The following is a 27228-nucleotide window of genomic DNA, read 5'->3' as shown; positions in this document are numbered from 1 at the left end:
CAGATTCTCCTGTCCTTTGCACCTTGCTAATTCTGGCAACAGTTGGATCTTGCCCAGCACAACTGAGAGCAGCCCTAGGGTTAGTCTAAATTAGGCCATCTGAAAACACATTTTCCACCCCACAGTCTATTTCCAATATACACCCTATGCCAGGGAGCAGGGCCAGCTTTTACACTAGCTCTATACCAGCTAGAGAATCCCCCTACGATGAAGGTATTCTAAAAGGGTCATTTAAGTCTCTTTTTATGACTACTTTTCACCACTCTGTATCATAGGATCTAGCCCAGCATTTGTTAATAGTTACCAAGATTTTCTGTAGATTTAGACCAGGAAACATTGCAGTAACTGGGGGAATCCTCAGATCTGTGTCAGGGCAACTTTATGGCCCCTTTGCACTGCTAGAGTGGTACAAAGGGGACATGTTATGGAAGTGAATATAGTCCCCAGCCTTTAGATTTTCAAAGGTTTAGATTTTGTAAGATCATTTGAATTTACTAAGACAATCATCTCTATTAAAATGTGGCAAATTTGACAATCCTTCATGTAGTATATCTGTTAACAAACCTTTCCCATGGCCTAGGGACTTGAACAATGGGTAATATCTCTGAATTTTAATGGAAGGTATATATGATACAATGGAAAAATAGGTATTTCTCAACATTGGTAGCACTGGTGGACCTTCAACCATGCAGAAAAATGAATATACATCTTCTGATTGTAGACACGGTGTTAGTGGTTAGAGTTCCAGACTGATGAAGACCCGACAAATTACCTATCTGATTTTAGGTTAATGCTGTGTAATTCAGGATGGATAATGTCCATGAACTTTTGCATCTGACTATTAGACTTTTAACTAAGATTTTAGGGAGAGATTTTCAAAGGCACAAATAGCAATTAGGTGCCTAATTCCCTGTCTACACTGGAAACTTATATCAGCATAGCTATGTCTCTCAGAAGTGTGAAAAATCCACACCCCTGAGAAACATAGTTATGCCAACCTAACCCCCAGTGTAGACAGCACTAGCTTGACAGAAGAATTCTTCCCTCAACCTAGTGGATTAACTACAGTGATGGGAGAACCCATTCCGTTACTGTAGTAAGTGTCTACACTGAAGCAATCCAGCAGCCAAGCTGCAGGGCCACAGATGTTAACATTTTAAATGTAGCCATAGACTTAGTGGGTTAAATATTTGTATGTAAAATAAAGTGTTTAGTGACTTTATAGACTCATTAAAATATTTGAAACTATTTTTCCCTTTAACCCTGTAATTCAAAAAGATTATAATGAACACTAAATCCTTTATAGTTGAATGTCCTTGTTCAGAAATCAATTATCACTCTCATAAATTTATCGTAAGGGTATCTTTCTTTCAATCCAAGATGCTAGTGTGTATATATGATATTCTGTCTTTTTGCTCTAGTTGTCTGTAGAGTACATGTTTCTTTCTGTTCTTTTCAAGGCATTTCCATCTACTCTGACTGTAATTAGTCTCTATGTTTCCTTGACCCACACTTGGGGATAGAGCCAAGCCCACAGCGTGGGGCCGGGTGTAGTTGTGCCACCCAAAGAGGATTTCTAGAAAGGAATTTGAAGTAAAAAGATACGTTCTCGTTGAAAATAACATATTTTTGAACCATTCATACAGTGAAGTTTCATGAGGTACCAATAACAAGTTAAATAATAGAAAATTAGGGCAATCTACAGCTTGTCAGTGTTCATGTATTAATTCCACTGATGGTTCAACTTCCTGAGTTCTCTACCGTCAAATATCCTTTCATCTTTACATCCCCTGCCTGGTGAAGTCTGCACCTGTGCTAAGAGAATTAATCAGCTCTGTCCAGATGGATGCTAATGACAGGGACTTTATACAAAACATTATTATAAATTCACATTCACATCTCATTTTCTTTTGTCTCACCCTATTTATAGCGCTGATGTCTACAGGTACAATTATGATGGCAGTATTTTTCAAACAGGCAAAATATTAAGGTACTATTTGAAATGTTTCATGTACACCCACTCAGATTCATATCTGTCAAGGATTGTTGAACAAATCCTACAATTATGCTTCATCCTTTCCATAATATTTATGTTATTCCACTTATATATTGAAGTATCCTAAAATGCTTTTCAATTTTACATCTACAGTACAGAAGTAATTTCACCTGCCCTGAAGTGTAGCCAACTCTTGGGGGGGAAATCTTTGAGCTGAGTAACAGTGTGCAGCAGCATTACATATAAAATTAGGACATGAAAGGGGGAAAGAATTGAAATTTCAGGAGTCTTTAAGTAGGAAATATGTACCTAGTGAAATTTGGATTTGGCCAGAACACCAAAGCTAGCACACAGTCTCTTATAAAAAGTGACTTGGATTCTGTAATGAACACAAATGGTTAAACTTTGGTTTTACATTTAATTCAAAAGATGGCATTTCATGCAACAGACCATTCCCTACAACCATGCTGGGTATTGGTTCATTAACGACTCCAAAAGGAGAGTGCTGCCCATGGTAGGGGGGAAGACAAATCTTGTGTATTTTGTGCTTTTTCCAAGCCTTGTGAATTGTTATTGGACAAATCTAGGTTGAGTTTGCAAAGTTTTTTTTCCTGTATTTTTAAGAAATCATGCTGTTGGCTTTATTCAAGGATATTTCTGTTTATTGAAAAAAATGGCTTCTGAGCTTAGAACAAAAAAAAAAAGCACACACTATAGTGAAGCCTACAATTAAAGTTGTCCAACACTTTCCATAACAGCCTGTTTTCAGTTGCTTGTAACTCTGCCAAACTTTAACCAGTTGAGCTAAAATTTTCCCTGCTCTGTGTCTGCGAAGGCTGAATTCTTTTTGGAAAATTTCAGCCGAAATGATTCTCAGATGAAATTCAGAAAAAGTACATTGTTTTACCCATCTTAAAAATTCTTATAAAACTGTTTCATTGGGCAGCTCTACCATGTTCATGCTTGGACCAAGGACTTCAAATTGGCAGAGGGGGTCACCTTTGTTCAAGGAATAAACCTGTGGATGTCCACATGAAAATTGGCCTAAATTTAGCCAAATTATCAGTCTCAGACAGTGTATCTTCTCTCCTTGCTTCTTTCTTGCATCCGGACAGGTAAGTCATCTCAGGCATCAGCAAACATGCCCTTTTTTCTCTTTTCGGAATGTCATTATTTATGATCTTATACTGACTGGTACAAAATTTGATGATGATGATGCCCAATCAGACCTTGGGCCCCATTATCATGGGTTCTGTGTACAAACACAGAATAGAGTCAATCCCTGCCTGAATGGTATACAGGCTAAAGAATAAAAGAAGATAGCTACACTGATTGATTCAGGATCAGGGATGGCTTCCCTAAAACGTTTAAGTTATTCACTAGCTTTTTCCCTAAATTATTGAGTGAACAGTTCTCAGATTAAGCTCCCTGAGTTTTCAAGAAAAACGTTTCAGTTTCTTGTGTCTGTATTTGACTTGTCACTCATCGTGTAGATCAGTATTTTAGTCCACCAAAGTCGTCCCTGAATTCCAAGGTCCCAGAAAATTACAGATGGGGAAATAATAACTCCTCTAAGAGTGAGAAAGTCAGTAACAGGAAAATCAGTTTTAACCTTATGTGTGGCCTTGTCCTGCACCATGAGCTGTGCCAATGACTTCAGTGGGAGCAGAATCAGAGCCTGAGCCAAGAGCCCCACTGTGACAATCAGAGTCCAGACATCCCAGGGGAGAACAGGGGATACAAACTCCAAAGAATAAAAAAATGAAATCAACTGATTCTATATAATATTATTGTACTATAAAAGTGGATTGAGTAAGGTCTTTTATGAAACCTGGTGACTAATCTCATTGTGAAATGTAGGTATTAATACTCCATGAGGAATTATGGATATTTACTAATATTACGCTTTAAAATATGTAATCCGGGCCAGCCTTACCGGTGAACAGGCTAGGCGACCACCCAGGGTGCGCCTTGCTGAAGGGTGCCTCCGGAGCAGGGGTGTCCTGTCCCTCCTCCCACCACTGCTCTTTGGCCATCTGCAGCCATTGCTGCTCCTGCTCCTCCCTAAAAAGTGGTGGGGGGCACCATTGCCTGTTCCCCCGCGCCTCTGCCCTCACGCCATCCCTCCCCCATGAGTCCCCGCCCTTGCACAGCCTTTCCCCCCAAGACCCCGCCCCTTGATTACTCCTCTCCGCCCACATCACTCGCCCTTACAGCATAGCCCTCCCACTTTTAAAAGTGATGGGACAATGGCCCCCTGACCCCCACCCCCCATTCTGGCACCCCTGCTCCTGCCCCCTCTCCCTGCTTAGAGCTGCCCCTAGCACGCTGATCCTGGGACCCTCCTGTCTGCTGCGCAGTGGGGGGCTGATGTTGGGGTATCAACATGCCCCGACCTGTGCACCTGGTCTCTGCTGATCTGGGGTTGGGACCTGTGCTGCTGTCTCTGGGTCACAAGTGGGAGCTGCTGGCCGCTGCTGCCAGATTGAACAAACCTTCAGACTGGTGAGTGCTGAGCTTAAAGTGACAGCACGCTGTCTCTCACACTGCCCCGACACACACTCTGTCTTTCCCTCACACACAAACACACACACACACACTCTGTCTCTCTCTCTCACTCCCCCAACACACACTTGTATTATTGTTTAAGCTCCAGCAAAGGGCTCTCTCTCTAAGGTAGAGAGGTAACATGGTGGCTTATGCTTCTGGGTGCCCTGAGGAGAATGTCACACCCTCAGTAACAATCACCTGGCCATTGCCATGGTAATCATAATCCTTGTGACGTAAGTGAGTCCATTGTGCCCTGCTCCTGCCCCTTAACCACGAATGAGATCCTTCCCTCGCCTAGCTGAAGTGATTGCTTTACTTCCAGTAAGGCAGATGCTGCTTTCCTGACTGCAGAAATCAAACTGGAGACACACAGTATTACTCAGCATCCCATCATCTCAGACATATAAGTGGATGTTTCCATTTACCCAGATGCTTCTGCGCACATTCTGCATCCCCATATGGCATTTCCTCTGTTGATCCCATGAGCCATCATTTGCCCTGCTGTTCTCTGGGTGGAAATTACTGTCAGCTTGTGAATACCATTCAGGGTGTGCCTGGCCTTTTCCAGGTTGCTTTCCATGCCTTTTGTGGCATGATGGCCACCATCTTGGTTGTGAGTGAGTATTGCACAGAGCTAAAAGCTAAGCTAAGAGATACTGCTTCAGCTAAAGGACTGAGTCCTATAGCTGGGAACAATAACAGACTCATATCCTTTGTGGACTGCGCACAGAGTGGGGACACATACCACACTGTTAATAGTAGGTTGCAGGGTCACATTGTGGTGCAGGTTTCACAATGTTTTTTCATTTAATTTTAAAACAAAAAGGTGTTTTCTTGGTAACCACGCTACCTATGAGTGACGTTCCTGTCCATTGTGCCCTGACATTGGAGCCCTGCATTGTTACCCAATACAGATTGATGGTTTTTAATCTCCCTAACTCTCTATTATTCCAGTCCAATCTAATCTGATATCATCTGCTTCGATGCACCATCACTCATGCAGTTTTCACTTGGCTGCTTCTACCCGGTGCTGTAGCTTCCAGGTGATATTTACCAGGTTGATGCCATCCTCAGGGTTGTTTGCCAGCAGCATCCAGCCTTCCCCAGGCTAAGACTTTTTTGAATGCCAGATTTTTGAGGTAGCTCTCAGTTTCCTGGCTGGGACATAGAATTTGAAGTAAAATTCTTACAGGGGATATAACTGGGAAAATTCTTCACCTGAACATATCCACTATTTGAGCAGACAGTGGTGTCCCCTGGGAATGGCAATTAAAAAACATTAAATTTTAAGCTTAGAGTTTTGAACTACATGATTAGTGAAGTGAGAATTTGAATTACTGAAACTCTAGGCCTTGTCTGGATGAAGAAATGGCTGTTAGATGCTTCCAGTGCCAAAATGAGGTACCATATGTGAGCTCAACTGTTCCAAAGCAAAATAAAATGTTAATCTTTAATGGCAGCTTCTAATATTTTTGGAAAGTCTGTGCAATCTTATCTCCACAGCATGTTAGTCAGTATGTCCCTTTGAATTTGAAACAAACAGGAAATATTTTTAGGCAAAGATTGTCTTGGTATATCAACTTATAATTAATATAAATTAATATTTGAAAACAAAGACATTCTCATGACCAAAGTATACCTGCTGGTAGAAATGTAGGTTACTAACATAAAGAGAAAGGTTTAAATTTACCACACATAGTTAAAAAAACATTAATTAACACCCCTGCATGATAAGTAGATAAGAATTCTTATCTCCATTTTACAAACAGGAAACTGAGGCATCAATAATTTAGGGCCAACATTTCAAACTTGAATGCCTGAAGTTATCATAATTGCTGATAAAAATGTTGGAAGGGATAGAAATCCTTGCTGAGTTTAAACCCATCTCTAACTATTAGAGATTCGGATGAGGCATAATGTGGAGGCCAGACTACCCCACATCTCCCTGCTACAGGGTTTTTGCACCTTCCTCTTAAGCAGCTGGTGCTGACCATTGTCAGAGACAGGATACTAAGTAATTGGACCCTAGGTATGATCCAATGTGGCATTTCCTGTGTTCCTACATTGATTATGAGAGATGCTGGGTGTCCACAATTTCCATTGAAGTCAATGGCACCCAAGTTTGGAAATTCTGGCCAAAAGTACACACCGAAGGCTACACATAGTTAAACAGTGGCAGAGCTAGAATTAGAAAAAGGAGCTTCTGGCTCTCAGCCTCATACCGTTTTCACTAGACCACACTGTCTCTCTGTGGAAGGAATAAAAATGGGTGGATTTTCTTTCTGTCTTGCTTGTAGCATGGCGTTAGCTAGAAAGAAATTCATCAAAACAACCTATATTATCTATTTGGAGCTGGAGAAGGTTCCCACCAGAGAACCAGAGATCATCTTCTTAGATGAAAATATACAGCTGCGTGTGGGGAATGAGGCAAACACTGTGAACCAACAGCAGCAGGCAACTTCTGAAACATCTCAGCACATTGCTCATGGGAAGGAGAGACGCTGTGTGCTGAAAAGGAAAATCAGATGCACAGTGGTGCAGGAGAAGGGTCTAACTGGTGAACTAGAGCCTGAGCCCAGGATTATAATGGAGGAGGCAGAGAGCATCACCCTGCAGCAGGAGGAGGAAAAAGAGAATATCAGTGCAGAAGGGAAAAGCACAAAGACATATCTTGGTTTTAATACAGATGTCTCCCCGCAGCGGAAAGAGAAGAGCAACTGTGAGGTACAAACATTCACCATTTATTATTATGCAAATCATGGCTTCTTTGCAGGGGTAAAAGTGGGCCGGTACAGGCTGATACGGCGTACCGGTAAGAAGCGGTACCAGCCTGTATGCAGCAGATGTTAAAGCACGGCCGCGGCAAAAGACCCTCTTTAAAGTGCTGCTGTGGCAGCGCTTTAACGGGCCACTGATGGGGGGGGGGGGGGTAAAAGGGGCAGCTGCCCCCGGGCTAGAATTTAAAAGGGCCTGGAGCTCCCAGCTGCGGCCGCCGCTACTGCAACAGCAGCTAGAGCCCTGGGCCCTTTTAAATCACTGCTGGAGCTCTGGGCAGCGCAGGCCAGGCAGCGCGGATGGGCTGCCTGGGGGAGGCTGACCCCAGCCCCGCCCCTTCCGCCCAAGACCGTGCCCCTTCCGGGGGCCTGGAGCCAGGTCCCCACACCAGTAAGTGTTTCATATTACTTTCACTCCTGCTTCTTTGCCTCTCATGCTCCGGCCCTCTCTCTGCGTGCCGCACGCCTTCGCTTGGCCTGTTTATTCCCACACTCTCAGAGCATCTTGTTTGTATGCTCCTGGTCAACTCTCTGCTCACTCCAGGCTCTTTCTCTGCCCACTTAACCCTACATACAACAAGGTTCTCTCTATGCACACATTTCCCTGCATGCTCTGGCCCTTATCTTCACACATCTATTCCTGCACATTTCTGGCCCTCATCTGCATGCTACTGGCCCATTCTCCCTCCACACACTTATCCTGCATGCTCTGGGCCTTCTTTTTTTACACCTATCTCAGACAGTTCAAGCCATTTTATACACTATGATATTAAAGATTAAGCAAGCCTGCTGTGAGATTTTATAACTCATCTGACACCAGGGAGGAAACTTCCTTTCCAACTCAGGGCTTTAACTAGACTCCTGGTAGTATCAGTCCTTTGAATAAAGGTGATGTCTGTCATCTGAAGGAACTCAAATATGAAACTGCAGAACTACTAACTGTGATATGTAACCTATCACTTAAATCAGCTTCTGTACCAGATGACTGGAGGAAAGCTAATGTGACACGAATTTTTTTAAAAGGGCTTCTTAGGCAATCCTGGCAATTACAGGCCGGTAAGCCTTACTTCAGCATCAGACAAATTGGTTGAAACTATAGCAAAGAACAGAATTATCAGACAGTTAAATGAACATGATTTGTTGGGGAAGAGTCAGCATGGCTTTTATAAAAGGAAATCATGCCTCACCAGTCTATTAGAATTCTTTGAGGGGGTCAACAAACATGTGGACAGGAGTGATCTAGTGGATATAGTGTATCTGGTCTTTCAGAAAGCCTTTGACAAAGTTCCCTACCAAGGCTTATAAACAAAGTAAGGAGCTATGGAGTAAGAGGGAAGCCTCTCATGGATCAGTAAAAGTTAAAAGACAGGAAACAAAGGGTAGGAATAAATGGTCAGTTTTCAGAATGGAGAGAGGTAAATAGTGGTTTCCCCAGGGATCTGTAGTGGGATCAGTGCTGTTGAACATATTAATAAATGATCTGGAAAAAGAGGTAAACAGTGAGGTGGCAAAGTTTGCAGATGATACAAAATTACTCAAAACAGTTAAGTCCAAAGCAGACTGCAAAGATTTACAAAGGGATCTCACAATGCCATGTGACTGAGTAACAAACTGGCAGATAAAATTCAGTGTTGATAAATGCAAAGTAATGCACTTTGGAAAACATAATTGCAACTATACATTCATAATGATGGGGTCTCAAATAGCTGTTTCCACTCAAGAAAGAGATCTTGGAGTCTTTGTGGATAGTTCTCTGAAAACATCTGCTCATGTTCAGTGGCAGTCAAAAAAGCGAACAGAATGTTAGGAACTATTAGAAAAGAGAGAGATAAGATAGTAAATGCCACTACTAAATCCGTGGTACACCCACACCTTGAACACTGTTCTGGTCACCCCATCTCAAAAAAGATGGATTAGAAATTGAAAAAATACAGAGAAGGGCAACAAAAATTATTAGAATTAGAACAGCTTCCATCTGAGGCGAGATTAAAATGACTGGGACTAGTCAGCTTGGAAAAGAGATGATTAAGGGGGGATATGATAGAGGTCTATAAAATCATGACTGGTGTAGAGAAAGTGAATAAGGAAGTGTTATTTACCCCTTCACATATCACAAGAACCAGGGAAATTAATTAAGAAATTAATAGGCAGGAGGTTTAAAACAAACATAAGGAAGTACTTCTTCAGACAGTGCACACTCAACCCAGGGAACTCATTGCCAGGAGATGTTATGAAGGCCAAAAATATAACTGGGTTTAGAAAAGCATTTGATAAATTTGTGGAGGATAGGACCATCAATGGCTATTAGCTGATATGGTCAAGGATGCAACCCCATGCTCTGGGTGTCCATAAGCCTCTAACTGCCAGAAGCTGGGACTGGACAACGGGACGGTTCACTTGATGATTGCCCTGTTCTGTTCATTCCCATTGAAGCATCCGGCATTGTCCTCTGTCAAAAGACAGAATACTGGGCTAGATGAACCATTGGTCTGACCTAGTATGGCCATTCTTATGTTTTTATTTACAAAAGCTTTTTCCCTGTTTCCGTCAGATCTATGAGGAATCTGATCCCCTGGCTATAGTTACCAGCCAGATCCTTGTAGCTGTGGCTGGTCTGAGAGACACAGTGAAAACCAATGCTCAGGCAGCTGCAGTAATGTTGACCTCAGTCCTGAAAGAGCACAGGCACAATATGAAGGAAAAGGTAAGAGGCTGGGAAAGTTAGAATTATCTTTTCTGGATCTAGAAGATGGAATCTGCATTCTTTAGAGTCTCTGAGTTGTCTTTCTGTTTACAAGTTTGAAGCCTGGAGCACAGGCTCAGAATCATCTTTTTAAAAAGATAATCCAAACTCTTTTCTCAAGGACGGTGCAGTCCCCTGCTTAAAAAATAGATGAGCAAATCCTTCCTATGTCTTTCTATGAGTATTTGTATCCTGTTTGTATAAAAGAATAGTCTACAAAACAAGAAAATGCGTCTGAAATATCAGTTGTAAATTGGGGTCAGCAAATTGATCATCCAAACCTTAAACGAAGCATTTTTAGGGAATTGAGATAGTTTGGTTGACTTTTATTTCTTTTCATTGTTTTTCATTTTCACTGCATCTTTGCATTTCCTAGATCTGGATGGGACTAGAAGCCAAAATAATGCAAGTGCCAAAATAATGCAAGAAAAACCACATTCATAGTATTTCCAGACTCAACAGAGGCAGGAACTACCAGAAATCCTGTAAGGAACCCAATGTTCAAGCTCTTAAATCCACTTTTGCAGACACAGGAGGTTCAGATAGTTTGAATGAGTGTCCACATTTTGGATGCGTATCTGATACAAGTATCTAAACCCTTAAAGATTCAACTTTCGCTAATTATAAATGGTCATTGGGTAATCATTATGTAAATTGTCACATGAGATCAGGATTACTCAGAAGCCCAGCAATTACAACGATGTACTGGATTAGCAAATCTTACCATATATGCCCTTTGTTTGTCTATCTATCAGGGCCTAATCTTGCAAAATGCTTAGTGCCCTCAATTCCTGTTGAAACTGATGGAAGTTGAGGGTGCACAAGATATTCTCATCACATTGTGGCATAAGGCCTTTAGTTCTGATCCCTGGAGTTGCTTTGTTTGTTATTCAGCAGGGAGTATTCTATAGCACCGTGAATCAGTCCCACCCAGACACTCATCATTGCTACATTCAGACATAAACTGGAAGGGGAATGAAACCACAGAAGAAACAGTCTCTAAATCAGTTTTATTGTTCCTTTACAGGTGCCAGAGATCATGGATATTATTTATTTTCACCTGCAGGCTACCCAGGAGGCCAGTGCCAGACAGGCAGCTATGGGGGCTGTGTGTTTACTAGCTGAAAAGCACACAAGAGAAGTAGTCTCAGCCCTACTGAGACTCTCACTCCCATGTGACCGGTAAAATTGCTGCACTGCTCTCCTTCATGGTTCCAAAACTGAGTGAGGACAGGGGTGGAATCTCATCTCAATCCACTTCCCCATAGATGGAGAGATAGGAGGAACAGGATGCTGAATACAGTAGAGTTAATCCCAATGACTCTCTTATATGTAAAATAGTGTTTGTAATTAAAAACAAGAAAACCAAATAGAGCAGCAAAAGTCTGATAATCCCTGTAAACTCTGCTATGATGCAGACTCAGAGTGCCTTCTGCTCTGAGGGTGTTCCTCCACGCCCTTTTGAAGGACAGCAATTCTTTCTACTGAAGACTACATGATCCCATTTACTAAACTTATGCCTGAGCTCCCAACGATGCTACTCCAAAACTAAGGTCCAGCTCCTTCCCTGACCTCCACTCACAGGCATAGCTCTGCTTACTAGCGCAGTGGGACTGTGAAGAGATCCTGTAAATCACATATTCCCGTGTTCTCAAATCCGCAGCCATGTCAGTCACCTCTGGGAGGCCCTAGGCAGAGCCAAAAAAAGTGCCAGCCTCCGGGTGCTTGCTGAGCTCCTGGAGATGCTGAAAAGAAGACCCTGCCTCATGAAGAGTGAAACCTCTGAGTCAAGAAGTAGCTTTGAGGATAATGCCTCTCTTTTGCCTCTAGCTGTAAGTCATAACCCAAATATTACCCTCCTACCCCCAGCTTCTGGGCTTGTCTATATGGCTACCTAGGAGTTATATACTTCATGGCACCCTGTGCAGGGAGCTCTCATCCCTTGGAAGAGGGAGAGACCTAGAGAGCATGATCTGCTGCTGGGTCTTTCTAGGACAGCTCTTGCATGGTGGCTTCTACTGCTGCAGGAGCCTTTCCAGAGCTGAGCAGCAAGGAAGGAGAAACCAAGGGTAAGGGAAATTGGTCTGCTTTGCATTTTGGAACTGGGGTCCTTAATGATGGATAGTACATTTGGGTACGTTTAGGATCTCAACCTATAGTAGAGGCTGGTCAAAATCTCCCCTTTACCTCCTCATCTCCCTCCACTGCATTGGTATGGGACTTCATTGTAAACATTGCAGAGAGCCTGAGACCAGAGTGGCTGAAGACTGGGTCAGGTATTATTTGTGGGACTTTTGTTTAAGTTTGGGCTTGGATCACTATGTAACTGAAGAGTCTGGGCCCACTGAAGATGGAAGAACCCTGAGAAAGGGTAGATTTCTTGTTTGGACTTTTGCTGCAAGGCCCGGTCCGTGTTTGTTGAAAGGGGTGAAATTTAACCCAGATCTAAACTTTTGCTGACATAGCTATGTCAGCTCGGGGTATGATGAGCAGTGAGCTCTAACTGACAGCTGTGTGAGCAAAAGCCCCAGGTCTGGATGTAATTATAACAGTAAAACTGCACTTTTACCAGCATAGGTTAGGTCTCTCAGGAGGGCAGCAAGACGCTGTGCTGGCAAAAGCACAGTTTTGCTGGTATGAGCTGCATCCCCATTAGGAGCTCTTTGCTGGTATAGTATACTGGTATATTTATCGTCAAAATGCTCCTGCTGTAGACCCGGTCTTAATTTAGCTGGATAGCCAAACAACCCTCAGGCTAGGAAAACGGAAGAAGGGTCCATATTACTATTGTAACAAGGTAAGGCCTCTCTCCACCAAGAAAGAAATGTACAATATTATGCTCAGTCCTGTACGTCTGAGTTTGGAGAGAGATAGCTCCATGATGGCACAGGGAAACAGGAAAGAGGTCCTTCATGTCCTTGCCAAAGCCATGACAGCTTCTTCATCTTTTCCAGCTTTGTCTCTCTCCTCACCCAAGCCATTAACCTTCTTACAGGAGCACGGAACATGAGTCCCTTTGTAGGGTCATAGAATCATAGAATATCAGGGTTGGAAGGGAACTCAGGAGGTCATCTAGTCCAACCCCCTGCTCAAAGCAGGACCAATCCCCAATCAAATCATCCCAGCCAAGGCTTTGTCAAGCCTGACCTTAAAAACTTCCAAGGAAGGAGATTCTACCACCTCCCTAGGTAACGCATTCCAGTGTTTCACCACCCTCCTAGTGAAAAAGTTTTTCCTAATATCCAACCTAAACCTCCCCCAATGCAACTTGAGACCATTACTCCTTGTCCTGTCCTCTTCTACCACTGAGAATAGTCTAGAACCATCCTCTCTGGAACCACCTCTCAGGTAGTTGAAAGCAGCTATCAAATCCCCCCTCATTCTTCTCTTCTGCAGACTAAACAATCCCAGTTCCCTCAGCCTCTCCTCATAAGTCATGTGTTCCAGACCCCTAATCATTTTTGTTGCCCTTCGCTGGACTCTCTCCAATTTATCCACGTCCTTCTTGTAGTGTGGGGCCCAAAACTGGACACAGTACTCCAGATGAGGCCTCACCAATGTCGAATAGAGAGGAACGATCACGTCCCTCGATCTGCTCGCTATGCCCCTACTTATACATCCCAAAATGCCATTGACCTTCTTGGCAACAAGGGCACACTGCTGACTCATATCCAGCTTCTCGTCCACTGTAACCCCTAGGTCCTTTTCCGCAGAACTGCTGCCTAGCCATTCGGTCCCTAGTCTGTAGCTGTGCATTGGGTTCTTCCGTCCTAAGTGCAGGACCCTGCACTTATCCTTACTGAACCGCATCAGGGTTCTTTTGGCCCAATCCTCCAATTTGTCTAGGTCCCTCTGTATCCTATCCCTGCCCTCCAGCGTATCTACCACTCCTCCCAGTTTAGTATCATCTGCAAATTTGCTGAGAGTGCAATCCACACCATCCTCCAGATCATTTATGAAGATATTGAACAAAACCGGCCCCAGGACCGACCCCTGGGGCACTCCACTTGACACCGGCTGCCAACTAGACATGGAGCCATTGATCACTACCCGTTGAGCCCGACAATCTAGCCAACTTTCTACCCACCTTATAGTGCATTCATCCAGCCCATACTTCTTTAACTTGCTGACAAGAATACTGTGGGAGACCGTGTCAGAAGCTTTGCTAAAGTCAAGAAACAATACATCCACTGCTTTCCCTTCATCCACAGAATCAGTAATCTCATCATAGAAGGCTATTAGATTAGTCAGGCATGACCTACCCTTGGTGCATCCATGCTGACTGTTCCTGATCACTTTCCTCTCGTGTAAGTGCTTCAGGATTGATTCCTTGAGGACCTGCTCCATGATTTTTCCAGGGACTGAGGTGAGGCTGACTGGCCTGTAGTTCCCAGGATCCTCCTTCTTCCCTTTTTTAAAGATGGGCACTACATTAGCCTTTTTCCAGTCATCTGGGACTTCCCCCGTTCGCCACGAGTTTTCAAAGATAATGGCCAATGGCTCTGCAATCACATCCGCCAATTCCTTTAGCACTCTCGGATGCAACTCGTCCGGCCCCATGGACTTGTGCACGTCCAGCTTTTCTAAATAGTCCCTAACCACCTCTTTCTCCACAGAGGGCTGGCCATCTACGCCCCATGTTGTGATGCCCAGCGCAGCAGTCTGGGAGCTGTCCTTGTTAGTGAAGACAGAGGCAAAAAAAGCATTGAGTACATTAGCTTTTTCCACATCCTCTGTCACTAGGTTGTCTCCCTCATTCAGTAAGGGGCCCACACTTTCCTTGGCTTTCTTCTTGTTGCCAACATACCTGAAGAAACCCTTCTTGTTATTCTTGACATCTCTTGCTAGCTGCAGCTCCAGGTGCGATTTGGCCCTCCTGATTTCATTCCTACATGCCCGAGCAATATTTTTATACTCTTCCCTGGTCATATGTCCAACCTTCCACTTCTTGTAAGCTTCTTTTTTATGTTTAAGATCCGCTAGGATTTCACCGTTAAGCCAAGCTGGTCGCCTGCCATATTTACTATTCTTTCAACTCATCGGGATGGTTTGTCCCTGTAACCTCAACAGGGATTCCTTGAAATACAGCCAGCTCTCCTGGACTCCTTTCCCCTTCATGTTAGTCCCCCAGGGGATCCTACCCATCTGCTCCCTGAGGGAGTTGAAGTCTGCTTTCCTGAAGTCCAGGGTCTGTATCCTTCTACTTACCTTTCTTCCCTGTGTCAGGATCCTGAACTCAACCAACTCATGGTCACTGCCTCCCAGATTCCCGTCCACTTTTGCTTCCCCCACTAATTCTTCCCTGTTTGTGAGCAGCAGGTCAAGAAAAGCTCCCCCCCAGTTGGCTCGTCTAGCACTTGCACCAGGAAATTGTCCCCTACGCTTTCCAAAAACTTCCTGGATTGTCTATGCACCGCTGTATTGCTCTCCCAGCAAATATCAGGAAAATTAAAGTCACCCATGAGAACCAGGGCGTGCGATCTAGTAGCTTCTGCGAGTTGCCGGAAGAAAGCCTCATCCACCTCATCCCCCTGGTCCGGTGGTCTATAGCAGACTCCCACCACTACATCACTCTTGTTGCTCACACTTCTAAACTTAATCCATAGACACTCAGGTTTTTCTGCAGTTTCGTACCGGAGCTCTGAGCAGTCATACTGCTCCCTTACATACAGTGCTACTCCACCACCTTTTCTGCCCTGCCTGTCCTTCCTGAACAGTTTATAACCATCCATGACAGTACTCCCGTCATGTGAGTTATCCCACCAAGTCTCTGACATGACATCAGCTACTCATTCAATGAGGGGAATTCACTGTGAAGCAGACTGAGAAAAGCTCATGTCATACTGGAATGCTCCAGAATGCCACTCTGGCACTTTTGGAGAGCATTCTGGTACTTCTGGTAATGTCACGTAGGAGTGAGAGTTCCAGAACTACGTTCTGGCGCTTCTCTTTTTAGGACTCTCACGCTTCCTCAGTACAGCCAGGCCCTGCAGTTTATGAAACAAGTAACCTGGGATGCAAATCAAAGTTGGGCCTTTGTAGCATGGCAGTGCAGTGCACTGGCTGCTCTAATGACAATATTTCAGGGGACACAGTTCCATCTTCTGTGATTTACTGTGAGCCAGAAGAGGAACAAAGCATATTTGTGGCAGAGAAAAAGAAATGTTGGGAGGAAAATGGAGGATTTTAGAGTTAAATTTGTGTCTAATTTTTATCTTTTTCAGGCAACAAGGGCCCTGTGCATAATATTCAGTAATAAAGAGTGCATGGTGCCTATGGATGCCTTTTATGTATCTGTGTTAATCTTCCTGATCATTCAACTGCATTACCTGGTGAGCCTCCCAAAGGTTGTGTGTGGCTGGGAGGACAGGTTCCAAACATCCAGCTTTGTGAGGTAATTTCTGACAAGGTGCTAATTAGGCAGATAATCCTATTTCTGTGAACCACCACCATCAAAGTCTCAGTGGTAATCCACAGCCCCTAGTGCAGAGGTTCTCAAACTATGAGGAACTTCTGATTTAGAAACTCTCCTATGGGATGATCTAAATAGGGAAATTCTGAGGAGAGTGTTTAGGACACCCCACTTAGAAGACAATTCCCCAATCAGGCCTATCTTCTGGAAGATTGCTCTGTTAGAAGTAATCTCTTAAGGCTCCCTGATGGGTTTGAGATAAGAGGCTTTAATTAATGCAAAAGAAACAGTATCAATATTTAATTAATGTTCTTTGGAGGATGGGGTGGGAGGAGGTTAGTCTATGTATGATTTTTTAAATGCAGATAACAAGCTAAGTATCAGAATGTCTGGAAATAGACTCTCTCCTGCTTCATCTGTTTGTTCTCATTTTGATACCTGTACCCTCTGCCTTCTCTGCTTATTTATTTGCGTAAATGGCCTTATGCACTGGGTGCCAACAAAAAACATTAAAAAGCCATAAGATGCTGCATTAAAAGAACTGAAAAGAAAAGAGAAATGTTTCTAACAGTGTGCCAAGCCAGGGATAATCTAGGGAGGTGAGCTCTGTGTAACACTCAGCTGATCTTGCTTCACTGGGTTTCCAGTAAATACTGGGGCTTTCTTCCAATTATGTTTTTTGGAGTTTCTTACTTCTTTGAATTTCATTTGGGGTTTTTGTTTGAGATGAACCAAAACCCCAAAAGGACATTCAGCAGGAATGTTTGTGTTTTTTCTTGGTTAGGGTAAAAAAAAAAAATGCAAAAAGACAGTTTGCCTCCAAAAGATAAGTCATCCTCAGCATTCCTTTCCTTAGCTTAATTAGCATGGGGACAGGATGATCCCCAGCAGATGCTTGCTATGAAACAGGGGAGAAGTAGGATTACCCACTGGCCTTCCCTGACTCAGAAAGGCAAATACTTAGGGGTTCAAGTTCAGATGTACTAAAAATTCAAAGTAAACCTCAAAGGGCACAAATCCCACACATCCTAAACAGATGGGTTTTGCCCAACACTTATTGCACTTTAGTATGGTGATGCTCATAGGATTGATATCTTGGCTGTATACCAGGGCTACAAATGTAACAAACATCAGTGTTAGCTATGCTGCACACGTGTCATGTGAAGGCATAGACCCCAGGAATTTTGGCTCCAAAAACACAGGCCTGTCCTACTGGAACCAAATAAAGTCTCCATTAGCCATATTTCTTGACCAGTCCAGCCACTCCCTTGTAGAGTGACATACTTGTAACCATTTGAATAAGTCTATAAGACGCCAGTCACATAATTCTCACTCTATCCAGTACAATATGCCATGTGGTGAAAAAGGTGGGATCAGTCTCATTTATAATAGAAGATGTGCATGAGAATGGTACTGATGGCTTAATTATATTAGTTTATTAACATAGCATCTTAGCCGTAGGCCATTGCACATAATACAATCAATAAATACAAATCAATAATACAAATGTTAAATTGACACAACCCCTAAAAACAGATAGAAAATTTTAAAAACAAAAATTAAAAAACACAAGTTTAGCTCTTCAATTGCTTTGCATAACAAAATCTATGTTTTGGTGTGTCTCCAAATATCTATCACTCTCTTGTCCGGAATTTAGCTGTGCAGTGGAGGCTCTGAAAGCTGTGATTAAAAGAGAAAAATCCTCTTTGATGCAATCTGTGAGCCTGGCAGGAGGCTGGGACCTTTTATCTGTGCCAGAGACTTACCTAGAAGGAGTTCTCCTTCTGGCTAGGTAAGCGATTGGAGCGTTGAGTTCCTCTGGCTGTGCTGGCCAACATGGTTTCTGTCTGGAGTATCCTCTTGTCCTTGGCTTGTTTACTCTCTCCCCCATTAGTAAAAGTTTTGATACGTGTTCTACAGAGCCATTGTAAAACACCACCGGAGCCTGGATTTTGCCGTGTTTACCAAGGTGTCCCCTCTCCTGCACCACGGGGATGACAAACAGAAGCTGACCGCAATGGCCTTGTTCACTGGGGTAAGACTTATCTGTTGTGAATGTTTGGGATTCTTGGGAACTGCTCACTTTCAGGCTAGCTCAGTGAAGTAATGGGTCATTTGCATCAACGTCTCAGCTGACCCATGGGTAGAATCTCTCCATTGCCCTGCACCTTGTATAGTCATTTATACCAGTGCAAAGTGGGCATAAAACATTGCCATTCTGATTTGGTGGGATTTACATCCACTTTGCTCTGGCCTAAAATGACCACATAAGGTGCATGGCAACAGAGAATTGAGTCCAGGAAGTTTTATATCTGATATGACCCATAGGAAACTCTCTCTATTTGCCTGTCAGCTACTTATGTGTTCTGCCTCTTTAGCTTCTCTCTACTGAGTCCACATGTGACATTAAAACAGCAATATATTCTGGGCCACCTGAAGAACTGGCACATTGACCCAAGTCCTACTGTCCGTTGGCTTGGTCTTCTTGGACTTGGAAATGTTGCACTTCACCTGCAGAAGGTGAGTGATGCTTGTTTATACATGTTTCAGAGTAACAGTCGTGTTAGTCTGTATCCACAAAAAGAAAAGGAGGACTTGTGGCACCTTAGAGACTAACCAATTTATTTGAGCATGAGCTTTCGTGAGCTACAGCTCACTTCATCGGATGCATCCGATGAAGTGAGCTGTAGCTCACGAAAGCTCATGCTCAAATAAATTGGTTAGTCTCTAAGGTGCCACAAGTCCTCCTTTTCTTTTTGTTTATACATGAAACCAAACTCTAGAGGAATGTCAAGGATATTTAAACCTACCATGAAAGCAATGAGACAAACCACACCTCTGCCAAAAGTAGAATAAGAAGTGCTGGAGGGAGTCAGGATTCAGTGAGCGATACCTGGCATGGCCACAGCAGCTGCCCATGAATCTTCAAGGAGAAAAATAACTGTTCCTCACTGTCTCCAATACCCTCTGCCTCAGCTACAGGGGGATGAGCACCTTTGCTGTATATCTGGGTATCTTCCTTTCCATCCATTTTAGAAGAAATGGCTATGGGATTGTGAGATCCTTATACTTGTAGGGATTTGAGCAAATTTCCATTTCATGCAGCAGAAAGAAGTCAAAGCCCTGCTTACTGATATCCTGGAGACTTTTAATGACCCTGAGGAGAAGGTAATTCTGATGGCTTTTGAGGCTGCTACCAAAATTGTCACCCACCACAAGCACAAGGGCCATCTTGGCACAGAATTTGTGAAAACTGCCAGACAGCTTCACCCATTCCTGGCTGAGGTAAGGCACAATGGTGGGGGAGACTGTTGAAGTGAGTGTGGTTAAACCTTTTTGGTGGGGAGGGTTAAAGCTTGTGGTGCATGTCAAATAAAAATAGAAGCCAAATCTTACTCTATAGCAAACATTGTTGCTTCTCTTGTCTATTGCTGTGTTGGTTGCAACTGAACACTCCTGTTTGCAGGTCCTGTTAGGTCAGAATAATTTCTGATGGAAAAAAAGACTTGCTCCCATAAGGACAGGAGACAAAGACTAACTGACAGGCTAAAAACCTATCTGATTGGATTGAAGCAGTATAAAGGGCCTGAGTCTGCATTCTCACTGGTGCAAATGAGGAGTAATCCACTGACGCTAATGGAGTTACACCAGCATGAAATCTGTGATAGCACAAAATCAAGCCCAGAGTGTATAAGCAATAATACACTACAGGGTTTGCTATTATTGTCATATGCAGATCACAGACAACAAAATAAATGGCCTGGTGTGCAGATCTGGTGGTCTATATACACATACAGACCACACAGTGTATTACTTGTTAGGGTGTGCAGATGCCTAAGCCGAGAGTGGTGCATCTCCTGCATGCATCTGTCATGGATACTGCACATGCTGGGGATATTACCATTGCCTTAATTCAGTAACATTTAGTACTTACAGGGTAGAGAGCTTTTCATCTTCAAAGTGCTTTACAAACTTTAACTAATTAAGCTTCACAGAACCCCTGTGCAGTAGGTAAATGTTATCCCCATTTGTGTAGATGGGGAAACCAGGTCACAGATGTTCAATGCCTTACACAACCAAGGACACACAATGGGTCACAAAAACCTCAAAGTATAAGTGGCCAAACCCCAGGAGAGGGAAAGTGAAGAACACTTTAAACTAGAATCTTACCCCTCTTATTTGACTGTATTTTGGGCCCTAAATACTATGAGCTGTACTCATACAGATATGAAATAGAAACAAATGGGACTTCTTGGCTCTGGCTTTAGTACTCATTTGACCATGCCTTTCTTTAACCCATTTAATCAATAGAAATGGGTGACAGAGTCTGGCTTTTGGTAAGTTAAACAAACTATTCTCTCTCTGTGGTTTGCAGTATGCCATGACCACCCAGCAAATTGCCTGGAAATGCCCTTTGTTGAACTTCTTTCGTTTGTCATTCACAGGAGAGGCACAAAATATGCAGTGCTGCAACTGAGCTTTTTGGGGATCTGCTCAGGGCCCTGAATGGGAAAGGTAAATCCCTCATGCAGGAGCAGGTCCTCAGCAGTATGGTCCCACTGCTGCTGAATCTGCAGCACCAGCATCCTGATGTGATCAAGGTAGATGCCACTGCCATAAATTCCACAGCACAACACTACAAGCCCTGATCCTCAGACTTTCCTGCTAAATTCCCTAGGCTGCATCATCTCACCTTTTTCATGCTAGTGTGACAAGACTCCTGGTTTTCATGCTATTGTACATTCTGTGCAGGTCGATAGAGGAGTGTTGATTAAGAATCTATTCCATTACCAGAAAAAGAGAGGGATATGAATGGCTCAGACAACTATATGGCCCCTAACAGACTACTTCCCTGTGATTGCTATGAACAAAAGTATGGTAAAGCCAGGGGGAACATATGGCCTACTGAGCACTCCCTTTAACATTCATTTCAACTGGATTTCCATTCTCAGTTGTCACCTATTTGATAATAATATCAGTACTCATCTCTGTTAACTCTGGAAACCCTTCCTGTCTCATCTTTTGTAGAGCTCTACAGACACCTTACAAGAGTGTAAAGTCTTTTTGGGATGGACCTTAAATGACAACCAGGAATCTTGGGACACTATCTGTGAGCACCTTGTAAGAGAACTCTGGGATTTCCTTCATTCTGTGTGCTTTTTCAGTGGTGTAGGAGGGAAAGAAGGGTAACAAACATAAGCTTCATTTTTAAATTGTGAGGGACTTCCATCCCCTCCAGTACATCACCTGGAATGGCTCATGAAGTTCCACACCATCACCATCTGGTATTTCCAGTCTTTGGGGGCAATCCAGGCAGTGACTATAGATACTTAAAAAGTTTTGTTTGGAAAGGATTGTTTGTTGATAGACACTAGGCATAGGCTTGTGGAATATAGGTACTAAGGGATGTTTGCTCCTCACTAATCTGAGATTCTTGTTTTTTTCCAGATTGAGCAATACCCAGGAAGACTATGGAGCTTCTTACACCAGGCCCAAGAGTATCTCAGAAGCCCATGGACTTCTTCAGGAAGAGCTGCCGGCATACTTGTAGGTAAACACTAAGTTATTTGATCTCCTTCACCTTCCACCACCACCCTTAACAAGTTCAGGACTGTTTCCTACAGCAGCAAGAGCTTATCCCTTAGTTCCAAGAGTCTTGATTTCCATCACCCAAAGGACTTAACACTAGAGTTTACGCAAAAATAGAGGAAACATATTAGAGCCTTAACATCTCCTACATTACCCCTAACTGCCCCAGTCTGCTCCCAGAGGAGTCCTGCCCTAAGACATTGTAGATATTAGCTCATTTGGAAGTAAACCACTTTCCAGACATCCACCTCATTAGGAGTTTGGTGGCAGAACAAATTTGGCATTATCACTGGAAGATATGAAATGTTATGTGACATTAATTTTATTTACCTCTAGACATCATAATCCAGCATATGGAATACAGCCTAGTGGAAAAGAAAGCCATGGATTTATTACAGTGTGGTAAGTAATGACTTCCAAGTGTGTTTCCTTGGCATTGACACAGACATCTACATATCCCTGTCTGAGTGCACATGTCCATCCTTCACTTTAGTCGTGCTATCTGCATGTCAACCTTTTGTGACAATTGCATTTAGATTGCAAGCTGAGAACCAGTAACCAGTTACGACTTCCTGATTCTCTGCCCCAGTGCAAGGTAGAGGAGCTTGCTTTGACCTGTGCTATCTCTTGGAGAGGGTTGGCAGTTAGCACAAGTTAGAGGCACCCTTGGCCTGCTCTAACTTGTACCAGGGTAGAGAATCAGGGTGCCATAACTTGTTGCTGGTGCTCAGTTTCTCATCTCCTCATCACACCTCCCTTGGACTGCCCTGGGTTGCTGTTTGGGGCAGGGAGCCACCCATTGCTAGGAACTCTCCTATACTCAGGCAGAGTGAGTTGAGCACCTATCCTTCTATCCCTGGGGCTCTTACTGCTCAGCAGGGAAACAGGCAAAAAACCACCCAGAATTACTCCCTCCAATCCACTGGGTGAGCTGCTGAGTACCTTGGGCTACAGATGTGGTGGTTGGAGACAAATGGGGGAGGTGGTACCCCCTACCTACTCTCCCCTAGTTCAGGCATTTTCATTTAAAAACCACAGGGTGCAGCTCAGATAACACTGTTACATTCATAATCAAATACAAGTTCTCTTCTTAAAACAGTCACCTTCAAGGGCCACAGTTTAGAGGCTTGAGGTTTACATGTGGCCCCTGGGTCACAGGTTGGACTACCCTGGCATAGATAACTTAATCATAGACTTTGTAGCTTTTACTTATATGATTCCATCAATCATTACCATCTATTCCAGACAAGCATTTAACCTCTCCCCCTCCCTCACCCATGGAGTAGTAACATGACATTTAGAAAGAGATCTGGCTTTCAAAGTTTGCACAAGATGAGATGAGAGCAGACTGTGCTCAATGAAAGTTGCTTAAGAATAAGGACAGACAGAGCTCTCCAAGTAACTTGACAGTGGGGTTGGGAAGGCTTCTGGGATGTGCGAGTGATCATGCAGCAGTCCCCAGGGTAGCTGGGACTGGTGACAGTGAGAAGATCCAGGTCATTTCTGTCTTTATGCAGCAGTTCTGCCCTGCCCCTTGCCCTTTGGTTCAGCTTTCACGTCTTTACCATTAGAATCAGAACTATCAATCCAGACAGTTGCCAGTATCACCACTGAGGAGGTGGAGCGAGTATGCAGGCTGTACCCAGCACCATGTGCCATGGCCTGCTGCTTCCTGTGGTAAGCTTTGCCTCATTTTGTCTAATAGAAACATGCAAAAATGAGCAATGACCTCAATTATTGTCAGTGCTGGTATAATGGATCCAGAACTACAAAAGACTTAATATTCATAATCTTTATCAAATTCAGGTCCTTCTCCAAAAGCACAAGCTGCTGTCTTCTGCACTAAAGGAGAATCTCCCTTAGCTGTGACAATATTTGTGCTTATATGTAGAGCTGGACCCACAACCGGGAAAACACATCTCAAGCAATGCTGCTTTGTTGAAATTTCCATCCCAAAATTTACAAGCCCAAGAGGCTCAGAAAGTTTAGAGGTGTTAGAAAGGATATAACTCAAACCACTGAACTTTTTGAAGTTTCTGCATTTCTAATATAATGTGTCATAGTGGCAAAGCTTAAAATCAGAGAACTCAGGAATAGTCAGAAGCCCTACAAGTACAATAGTGAAATATAAATAAACAGGGCTCAGATCCAGTGTCCACTGAAATCAATGGCAAAGCTCCCACTGATTACAAGAGATCTTATACTGTGTGCAGTTTTGTATCTCAATCTAGAGGGATGCAGCTCACTGAGGTACCCAGGTGGGGTTTTCTCAGATGTTAAAAGGGATCCATCACATCCCTCCTGAAACCCTGGCAACTTCTCCAGTTCTCTGCTGCAGAGCCTGTATTCCAAACCAACATCTTCTGAAAAAGAGCACTGGATGAGCCACCTTTAGAATAATGACAGGTTTCAGAGTAACAGCCGTGTTAGTCTGTATTCGTAAAAAGAAAAGGAGGACTTGTGGCACCTTAGAGACTAACCAGTTTATTTGAGCATGAGCTTTCGTGAGCTACAGCTCACGAAAGCTCATGCTCAAATAAACTGGTTAGTCTCTAAGGTGCCACAAGTACTCCTTTTCTCTTTAGAATAATGGCATCTGCTGTGGGGTCACAGAGGAGTCCCGATAGGATACAAGCAGTAGATCAGGGGTGCCAACTAGGATATTGGGGAAGGGGAGGATTCAGGGGGTACCTAGGATATACTGGATTTAGGTCAGTCAGAAAAATGTAGAGACTAGAGCTGGCCAGAGGCCAACAATTTTGTTTCATGAAGACTTCAAGGTTTCAAAATTTGTTTTCATTCTGAATTGGAATGAAAACCAAACCTTTTGAAAGTTTTCACAAAACAGAATGTTGTTGAAATGCCCATTTTCAGATTGAAAAGTGAGGTCCTCATCCTCCTAACTGACCAGAGAGTCCACATCAGAAACTTTTCCATTAAATAGGTCATCAAAATCGACATCTCTACAGAAAGTTGCTGTTTCAATGAAAACTGCATTTTCAGACCCCAAAAAAGTTGTTAAAAATGTTGTGGCCAATTCTAGTGGAGACCTTTTCTGTAGGAAATTGATGGTTTTTGTGTTGTGGTTCTAACTGGACTTTGTTCTATGTTCCAGTTCTTGTGGATTTGATGTTTGATCCTGAGGCCTCTGTCCATACCATCACCATCCACATCAAGACAGAGCAGGAATCAGACAGTAACGTGTGCAATTCAATGAAAATAGTCTTCTTCCTAGAACTTTATTTTATAATAGTAACATCCAGCAATTAACAAAGTCAACTATTGCCAGCTTTCCTCTGTCAGATCACCACGTCAAAGAAATTGCCTTGTTTGTTTGTTCTTTGGGTAAAAGTTTTCAGTAAAAGTTGGACAATTCAACCAAGAATGTTTACTGATGTTTGTGATGGATGTACCAAACCCACGCTGGGCTAGAAGGGGTTAATAAGGACCTGTGGGCTCAGTCAGCCTTGCCCTACTATACTGGCAATAGGTGTCACACCGAGAGGAGGGAGTTAAAAGGACTGAACCCAGCCCTGTTGGGGCTGACCAGGAAGAAAAGTAGATTGCTGACTCTGACTCAGTGAGAGAAGCCTGGCTGGAGTCAGGATGCTGAGTGGGACTGATGGCAGACAGAGCCTCCATGAAGGAAGGTAGCCCAAGGCAATGGGAAGGAGAGTGGGAAGAAGTGAGTCCTCTAGGATTCTCCATGCTGGGGAGGGGAAGGAGGTGGGGGGGCAGGGGTGTCCTGCAGAGAGCAGGAAAACTCCAGCTGAGTCAGGAACTGCCCTGCCAAGGGAAACAGAGAAACCTCTCCTGCAGCAGAACTCACTGCTTGGGCAGAAGGCACTATGGAGCTCTGCAGTGAGCCTGGGAAGAGACTTAAAGAAAGAGGAGCTGATACCCTGTGAGCCAAGAGGAGTCTGTGGCAGAGGCACAAGATAGGGCAAGGTAGGAGGTGGTCCAGAGAGGCAGCCAGGGGTCTATAGAGTCAGGCCTTGCCTGCTTGTTAAAGGGTCCCTGGACCAGAACTCAGTGGAGAGAGATGGCCTGGGTTCCCCTACTGAAGAAAGTGGAGCTGAAACCTCCTGACAAGGGCTAAGGCCTATTGAAACCCCATGATACCAGAGGTAAGTCAGGAATTGGACCTTAGTTCCAGTGTGAGGTCCATGAACATTTGTTTGTTGGACAGTTGTTTTACCCCAGAATGGGTGGAACTATGTGACCTGGCTGAAGAGCCAAATTGCAAGGAGAAGCAGCCCCTGCAGGGCCAGAGCAGCGGTCAGCAGTGGACACTAAAGGAGGAGAGCCTGCTATACTGTGCTCAGCTGCAAAGGGGCACACCTGTGTGTCACTCACTTACATGTTATATTCAGATTTAACTAGGAAGGGGAAATGATCCACAAAGAACCACAGACGAATCAGACTCTTAACTGGTTCAGTTTTCTACCAAGTTCCAGTGGTTGCATCTAGACTGATTCCACTTAGGTGCCACAGAAGGGACTAGCTCTGTGGCTCTTCTGTTCTCTGAATGAGAGGTGCAGTTTTAGTTAAATGCTAATGCCTTTCTCGTCATTTCAGAGTTTCCTTGCCAAAGTGAACCCAAACTGCTGCAGTAAACTGCCTGATTGAGGAAAAATATTTCAGAAAATAATTCAGATCATTTGTTTTTTCAAATTTGCAGCACCACTTTTTTCATTTTCAGCAATTTTATGAAGATTTTTATTGGAATCATTATCAAAATTAGAAATATTGTTTATTGAAAATTTTGACATTCCCGTCTCCCTAATATAAACTGCTATAACTTCCCAGACTTCTAAACAGTTCAGAATCACAGAAAATCAGGATTTGTCAGCAGCCCGAAAAGTACAATGGGAAGACTTATAAAATTAGCTGTGCAAGTCTGCACATATTTGCCTTTCAGCAGTTATTTGGTTAGTTCCCCTCACTACAGAAATCACTGTTACTCTTCAAAAGGAGTTTTCTGCAGAGATAAACAGGAAGAGGAAAGAACAAACAAGTAACCCTAAAACCAGTCTTAGTTCTTTTTGATTCTAGGTCACTGAATTCATAACTTTAAACACCAGCCAGGGCTAGTGCTCTGTCCCAAATATTTGAGAAGCTTACCCCAGAACTGCCTGCTTAGGTTCTCAGGCATCCATTCTTT

General features: G+C 43.5%; 1 protein-coding gene across 1 annotated transcript; it reads left to right on the top strand.

Moving 5' to 3' along the window:
• Window positions 1-1935: 1935 nt before the first annotated feature.
• LOC114020946 (maestro heat-like repeat-containing protein family member 6) lies at window positions 1936-25648 on the top strand. The gene is given in 20 exon segments (XM_043546114.1): window positions 1936-1945; window positions 5115-5163; window positions 6844-7270; window positions 9872-10024; window positions 11091-11245; window positions 11727-11895; window positions 16288-16457; window positions 18133-18267; window positions 18396-18510; window positions 18854-18873; window positions 18875-18995; window positions 19581-19760; window positions 20921-21076; window positions 21504-21596; window positions 21924-22026; window positions 22401-22466; window positions 25180-25269; window positions 25272-25411; window positions 25413-25470; window positions 25473-25648. Coding segments are annotated over 20 exon segments (2586 nt in total).
• Window positions 25649-27228: the final 1580 nt, after the last annotated feature.

The sequence above is a fragment of the Chelonia mydas genome, chromosome 1 (assembly GCF_015237465.2).
Source record: "Chelonia mydas isolate rCheMyd1 chromosome 1, rCheMyd1.pri.v2, whole genome shotgun sequence".
NCBI classification, from domain to species: domain Eukaryota; kingdom Metazoa; phylum Chordata; order Testudines; family Cheloniidae; genus Chelonia; species Chelonia mydas.
Note: the sequence above shows the minus strand (reverse complement) of the source record. Positions and strands in the feature narration are given on the sequence as shown.